Here is a 7,500-nt window from a genome sequence, read left to right as displayed (position 1 = left end):
ACTGAAAACAACATTTCTGAGATAGGGACCCGGTTTGATTTATGGCACTGCAGAGAATAATACATCATCAGCGCCGTGACGGGGAACAAAACACAGTCCAACACGCAGTAACGCACACCTGCAATAACCCGCCCCGCCCGAAACTAAACTGTTCAGCACTGGGCAATACGCAGCACCTGGCCAATACGCAGCACCTGGCCGAAGCCGGCGTGCTCCTTGTGCCACATAAACACAGAGACGGAGGAACCACATGATTTCTCATCCATCCTTGCGACAAAAATAAGCGATGTCAGGCAACAAGCAACTCAAACGGTCATACGTTTCCCAACACGTGCATTTCAAATGCTAAGAGAAAGCTCGTAATCTGCCTGTTAATTATGCGGCGTTTGCCGCGCTGATGCAGCCCCGTTAAGTCTTTATATGGATGCGCTGACCTTATAATCTGTGCTCACTGTCCACTGACCCATCCTTGCGTAAGCTCCTGTCCAGCACTGCCAGGCCTGGTCCCATCTGACACCCGCGAGAAGGCCTTGTCGGACTGACTGGCAGCAAGCCCTGCTTACGCAGATGAGGTGAACTCCAGTACAAACACTGTTTCTACGTAACAAACACTTCAAGATTCCTGCTCTAATAATAATAATAATAATAATAATAATAATAATAATAATAATAATAATTTCTACAGGTGTTCCGGGCCACCGAGGTACTTTGGTGGGGGAGTATCGGGCGGCTTGTAGCCTCGTGGCTAAGGTACATTACTGGGACCCAGAAGGCCGGTGGTTCAAGCCCCGGTGTAGCCACGATAAGATCTGTGACACTGTTCGGCCCTTGAGCAAGGGCCCTTGACTCCACACTGCTCCAGGGGGATTTGTCCCCCGCTTAGTCTAATCAACTGTAAGTCGTTTTGGATAAGAGTGTCAGCTAAATGCCTTGAATGTACTGTAATGTATGAACTCCTGCTACACGCATCTTCCCCCGGGAGGAGCAGGGCTGCATGTGTGTGGTTAGATCTCTGGGTGGGGGAGAGGCAGTGCTGCATGTGTGTGGTTAGATCTCTGGGTGGGGGAGAGGCAGTGCTGGATGTGTGTGGTTAGATCTCTGGGTGGGGGAGAGGCAGTGCTGCATGTGTGTGGTTAGATCTCTGGGTGGGGGAGAGGCAGTGCTGCATGTGTGTGGTTAGATCTCTGGGTGGGGGAGAGGCAGTGCTGCATGTGTGTGGTTAGACCTCTGGCTGGGGGACTGTGCTCTTTGAGTCCTGGGACCCATAGGGGACTGTGCTCTTTGGGTCCTGGGACTAATCCTGTAGTTTGTTCTGCTGAGTGAGTGATGAAGGCTATGGCTTGGCATTCACAGCACAATAGTGTGTCCTGGGAAGGCATTTCTCTCTCAGTTTTGGGCAGTTTTATTGTACAGGCACGGTCAAGGACAGGACTGCAATAAATAGCGGGAGTCAGCCGGGACAATGGACAATTGAACCGCCCCCCCCCCCGGGTCCCAGTCATGTACCTTAGCCACGAGGCTACAGGCAGCTCGCAACGCTAACGCACCACACGGCAGCAAGAACGTAAAACCCCACACGCTAGCCATACGTGCTATCGCTAATCTCCATTATGTTCACCATTTTAGTTTTGTCCAACGGCCTGGCGTAAAAAAAAGGATCCTGAATGAAATGAAAGGTGAGGCTCAGCACTCCTGGGTTTGGGGAGTCTCATGAAGACCGAAAGCGGAGGTAGTCGCGTAGTACAACCGTTTCACGCCCCAAACTACAGGTATATAATTAAATTCTACTTTTTTTTTTCCATTCAGAGATCTGTAACAGCATTATAGTATGTTCCAGCAGGCATTGTTCTCCTGTCCCATTTTGATATGGGTATAATAGTCCGCTAACGCAGCGGGGCGCTTTCTGAAAGGATTCATACTGACTGGCTCAGTAAGCTCTCTACCAGGAAACTGAGGCTGGGACCTTGGACTTACGAGCCCACCTTCTTCACCGCTCCACCACACCTCCACCTGTCTTACACTCACGCCCCGGGAGGGCAATACACCACGGTTTATACGGCGAGCGTATACAGAGCAGATGAGCCATTAACAACCATCGTGAATTTACACTGAGTGGAGGCAATAAAATAATCCCAGCGGCATATCTGCCATATTATAATGAAGGAATCTCCATCTACCGATGGGAGGAAAAAGGCCTGAGTGCCGCATCGCCGGGGCGTTTGGGTGATCCGACAGCACCCCCTGCTGGAGACAATGCTGTAGTGCAGAGAATGCGCATTTACAGAGAACCCTGACTGCGCGACACTGCCCCCCTGTGGAACAACAGGGAAGTGCGCAAATACCGGTTCACTTTCTCTCCGTGAATAGGAGCCGTATTATTATTATTATGAAGCTGAAGAGAAAAGAGAAAATAAATTCACAGCTGTTTTAATGAGATGGCGAATGGCTCTGATTTACACAAACGGCGGGCAGGGAGGGAGGGAGGGAGGGAGGGGCCAGGCTGATAGATGAGCAGTGTGATTGGCTGAAGCGCTGCCGGAGAGAGAAGGCAGCGGCCCAGCCCCAGAGAGGGGGGAGATGAAGCAGCATATTTGGAAGTGTGATCCCAGCCAGAATTAAAGGGGAGGGTAAAAATAGCAGCAGGAGCAGAGCTCCAGTGACAGGAGAGATCAGAGGGAGAGACGAAGGGAGGGAGGGAGGGAGGGAGGGAGAGAGGGAGAGAGAGAAAGAGAGCGAGAGAGAGGAGACAGAGTGAAGAGAAAGAGAGATAGAGAGAGAGAGGGAGAGAGGGAGGGAGAGAGAGGAGACAGAGTGAAGAGAAAGAGATAGAGAGAGAGAGGGAGAGAGGGAGGGAGAGAGAGGAGACAGAGTGAAGAGAAAGAGATAGAGAGAGAGAGGGAGACAGGGAGGGAGGGAGAGAGAGAAATGCAGAGGAGGTCGTGGTTGTCACATTTGCTTTGGCAACACAGTGTACGGCATGCCAATAATGCACCTTGAAAGTGAAAATTGAATCGACAGGGAGAGCGAGATAGAGAGTGCGAGAGAGAGAGACAGAGAGAGGGTGAGAGAGACGGTGTGAGAGCGAGAGCGTGTGAGAGAGCGAATGAAATGAGAGAGGGAGACAGAGAGAGGGAGAGAGAGAGAGGATCAGTCAGGCAGTATTTATGGTCAGTTTGGTGACGTTCGCTGCTTTTATGTGCTGTTCAGCCGCACAGAGGAACTGCAGACGCACTGCTTCTCCACCGGGGTAATTATGGGAACCTACGGCGGTGTGGGACCAGACCGGTGCTGCAGCAGAACGGTGAACTCGTTTACACGCACAGGAATGCCATGCCCGTCAGCGGCAAGCCTGCATCCGTGTGCACAGACTGCTGATGTTCCTGTTATTGCGCACGCCCAGCACGTCATTCATATAGATCGATAAACAAGGATTTTACCGTACATTTCACATTTTAAATGTTTATTTAGGACCTTTCATTGAATTATTTTTGAATCTCATCTGTATAGAATATTATGCAGGTGCCTAAGACTTTTGCACAGTTCTGTACATCTGACAGGCACTCCTCATCTCATGCTGAAAGCAGACACAGATTAATCTTAGTCCTGGACCAAATTGAGTTTTGTCTGGAGACTCTCCATTCTGAAAAGGATTTAGGCTAAGACTAGGCTTAATCTGTGTCTGTGAAACTGGCCCAAACTGGCCCACAGGAAATACATGAATCAACTGGCAGTAGTAGTAGTAGTTGTATTATTGTTGTTATTGTGGCTGCTATTATTATTAGTGGTAGTAGTAGCAGTTGTAGTATAATTAGTAGTAGTAGCAGTATAATCATTGTTATTATTATTAGTAGCAGTTGTATTATGTTTATTTGTAGAATTAGTTATATTGTGATCATTAGCAGGAGCAGCTATAGTAGAAATATTAGAAGTAACAGTAGTAGTAGTTATATTGCGATCATTAGCAGCAGTAACAGTAGTAGTAACAGTAGTAGTAGTTATATTGTGATCAGTATCAGTAGTAGTAGTAGCAGTAGTTCATTAGAATTAGAATTAGCAGTAGCAGAAGCAGTAGCAGTAGAATTCGCAGTAGCAGTAGTACATTAGCATTAGCAGTAGCAGTGGCAGTAGTTATATTGTGATCATTAGCAGCAGCAGTAGTAACAGCAGTAGTAACAGTAGTAGTAGCAGTAGCAGTTATATTGTGATCATTAGCAGTAGCAGTAGTTCATTAGCAGTAGCAGTAGCAGTAGTAGTAGTAGTAGTTATATTGTGATCATTAGCAGTAGCAGTAGTAACAGTAGCAGTAATAGTAGTTATATTGTGATCATTAGCAGTAGCAGCAGTAACAGCAGCAGTAGCAGTAGCAGTAGTAGGATTTATATTGTGATCATTAGCAGTAGCAGTAGTAGCAGTAGCAGTAGTTCATTAGCAGTAGCAGTAGCAGTAGTTATATTGTGATCAGTAGCAGTAGCAGTAGTAGCAGTAGCAGTAGTTCATTAGCAGTAGCAGTAGTTATATTGTGATCATTAGCAGTAGCAGTAGTAACAGTAGCAGTAGCAGTAGTTATATTGTGATCATTAGCATTAGCAGTAGCAGTAGTAGTAGTTATATTGTGATCATTAGCAGTAGCAGTAGTAACAGTAGCAGTAGTTACATTGTGATCAGTAGCAGTAGCAGTAGTTATATTGTGATCATTAGCAGTAGCAGTAGTAACAGTAGCAGTAGCAGTAGTTATATTGTGATCATTAGCATTAGCAGTAGTAGTAGTTATATTGTGATCATTAGCAGTAGCAGTAGTAACAGTAGCAGTAGTTCATTAGCATTAGCAGTAGCAGTAGTAGTAGTTATATTGTGATCATTAGCAGTAGCAGTAACAGCAGTAACAGCAGCAGGAGCAGTATGATAAGCGAGCTCTCACCAGTCGGTGTGCGGGTCGTCGATGATCAGCAGGACTTTGGGCTTGCGCGGGGCGAGCGGGGCGGGGGGCGTGGCCTGGGCGACGGGGGGCGTGGCCTGGGCGGGGGGCGTGGCCTGGCCGCTCTTCACCACGCTGGACAGCGAGCTGAGGAAGCCGGCGGAGGTGGAGGAGGCGGGCGGCGGCGCCCCCTGCTGGCCCGGGTGTCTGCGCTCGGTGGCGGGGGACACCGGCGAGCTGGAGGGCCCGGAGGGACGCTGCAGGTCCATCATGTAGCCGTTGGGCAGGTTGGCCACGAAGCTGCTGTCAGACAGCCGCCTGCGCAGGTAGTTCATGGTGCTGCGGGAGAGCAGGCCGGGTCGGGGTCAGGTGCTGATCCAGGGTCCTGGGGACACGGGAAGCAGGCCAGGGATCATCAGCTCACCATCCACCACACCAGGGATCATCAACTCACCATCGAGGGCTGATAACCGCTGCTTTTCCTCCTTCCCTTTACCTGGGAGTCAGGTGTGTTCACCCTCCCTTTACCTGGGAGTCAGGTGTGTTCACCCTCCCTTTACCTGGGAGTCAGGTGTTCCACCCTCCCTTTACCTGGGAGTCAGGTGTGTTCACCCTCCCTTTACCTGGGAGTCAGGTGTGTTCACCCTCCCTTTACCTGGGAGTCAGGTGTGTTCACCCTCCCTTTACCTGGGAGTCAGGTGTGTTCACCCTCCCTTTACCTGGGAGTCAGGTGTGTTCACCCTCCCTTTACCTGGGAGTCAGGTGTGTTCACCCTCCCTTTACCTGGGAGTCAGGTGTTCCACCCTCCCTTTACCTGGGAGTCAGGTGTGTTCACCCTCCCTTTACCTGGGAGTCAGGTGTGTTCACCCTCCCTTTACCTGGGAGTCAGGTGTTCCACCCTCCCTTTACCTGGGAGTCAGGTGTGTTCACCCTCCCTTTACCTGGGAGTCAGGTGTTCCACCCTCCCTTTACCTGGGAGTCAGGTGTGTTCACCCTCCCTTTTCCTGGGAGTCAGGTGTGTTCACCCTCCCTTTACCTGGGAGTCAGGTGTGTTCACCCTCCCTTTTCCTGGGAGTCAGGTGTGTTCACCCTCCCTTTACCTGGGAGTCAGGTGTGTTCACCCTCAGGTGTGAAGACAGTCTGGCCACTCAACAGCTCTAACTGTTCAGTTCATTACCCAGGAGGAAAGAGAACTAGGCTTGATGGATTCAAGGGCCAGATCTTAGGATTGACCCCAAAAATAGGCACTCTCAAAAAGGCACCATTTTGCAAAAACACTCCAAAAACAATTGCTCTAATATTTACATTCATCTGACCCCCTCATCCAGAGAGAACTAAACAGCAAGCATTTTTAGGATGTTATTAATTTATATCTATAAGCTGCAGCAAGCATTTTCAACAGCAAATCCAAGTTCCTACCTACAGGAGGAATCAGAACTGCAACCTCTGAATTTCTCACCCATTTCCCTGTCCTCCAAACAACACCATCCACCCCCCCCCCCCCCCCCCCCGTGAGCTTGTTTCAGTTCACAAATGTGCTACAAGAGAACTTGATAAATTCATCAACAGGCACACTGTGAGGGACACCTCAGCCCGACGGGCGCAGAATCCAGCTCTGTGTGCAAACCCAATCACAGTAAGAATACTCTTTGTGCACTATGAAACCCCAAATTAAAAGAAGGAGTTTAGCCAGAGCGATGTACTCAGTGAGTGAGAGAGAGATAACGTTCCGCACAAAGAGTGAACAGCCCCACTTACGGACGCGCCAGCTGATAAATCTTTTAACACTTCACCCTTAACTAAGTGCCGACAATGGGAGCATGTGGGAGGCTTGATAAAACTGAAATGTAAAGAACACCAAGCAGTGTACCCGAATGAACCTCAGTGTTTAAATCAACCTCAGTATCTCAATCAGCCTCAGTGTCTAAATCACTGTTAATAGCAAAAAGAACCTCAGTATCTAAATCACTGTCAATACTAAAAAGAACATCAGTATCTAAATCACTGTCAATTCCAGAATCAGCCTCAGTGTCTAAATCACTGTCAATTCCAGAATCAACCTCAGTATCTAAATCACTGTCAATACCAGAATCAACCTGTGTCTAAATTATCCACGGTATCATATTCACCACAAATATCAGAATTGTCCTAAGCATCCTTAACTTCAGAATCATCTTCCAGATGATCGAGCCGGTGTGCTAGACTGAGTACACATTTCTGAGTGCATTATGGAGCCAAGCTACAGCAAATGGGAAAGTGTCACTGGACTGTAACTCTATCACAAGAGGCCCCCACGCGTCATAATGGGGCGACATAGCTCAGGTGGTAAGAGCGGTCGTCTGGCAGTCGGTTGCCAGTTCGATCCCCCGCCCGGGCTGTGTCGAAGTGTCCCTGAGCATGACACCTAACCCCCAAATGCTCCTGACGAGCTGGTCAGTGCCCTGCATGGCAGCCAACCGCCGTTGGTGTGTGAGTGTGTGTATGAATGGGTGAATGAGAAGCATCAATTGTACAGCGCTTTGGATAAAGGCGCTATATAAATGCCAACCATTAAGTTACTTCTAATTTACAACTTTCGTCTTGTT

The 7,500-nt window shown here is 48.9% G+C and overlaps 1 protein-coding gene across 1 annotated transcript in view; it reads right to left on the bottom strand.

The window, feature by feature from the left end:
- LOC133119284 (synapsin-3-like) overlaps positions 1-7,500 on the bottom strand; it is a 106,429-nt gene that overhangs the window by 91,124 nt on the left and 7,805 nt on the right. Inside the window, exon 2 of the mRNA XM_061229812.1 lies at positions 4,919-5,300. Within this exon, the coding sequence (XP_061085796.1) occupies positions 4,919-5,250 (332 nt within the window). The 5' untranslated portion in view covers positions 5,251-5,300. The remainder of the gene's footprint in view (positions 1-4,918; positions 5,301-7,500) is intronic.

Source organism: Conger conger, chromosome 19, assembly GCF_963514075.1.
Source record: "Conger conger chromosome 19, fConCon1.1, whole genome shotgun sequence".
NCBI lineage: Eukaryota > Metazoa > Chordata > Actinopteri > Anguilliformes > Congridae > Conger > Conger conger.
The sequence above is the reverse complement of the archived record's forward strand: the minus strand, read 5'-3'. Positions and strand labels throughout refer to the sequence as shown.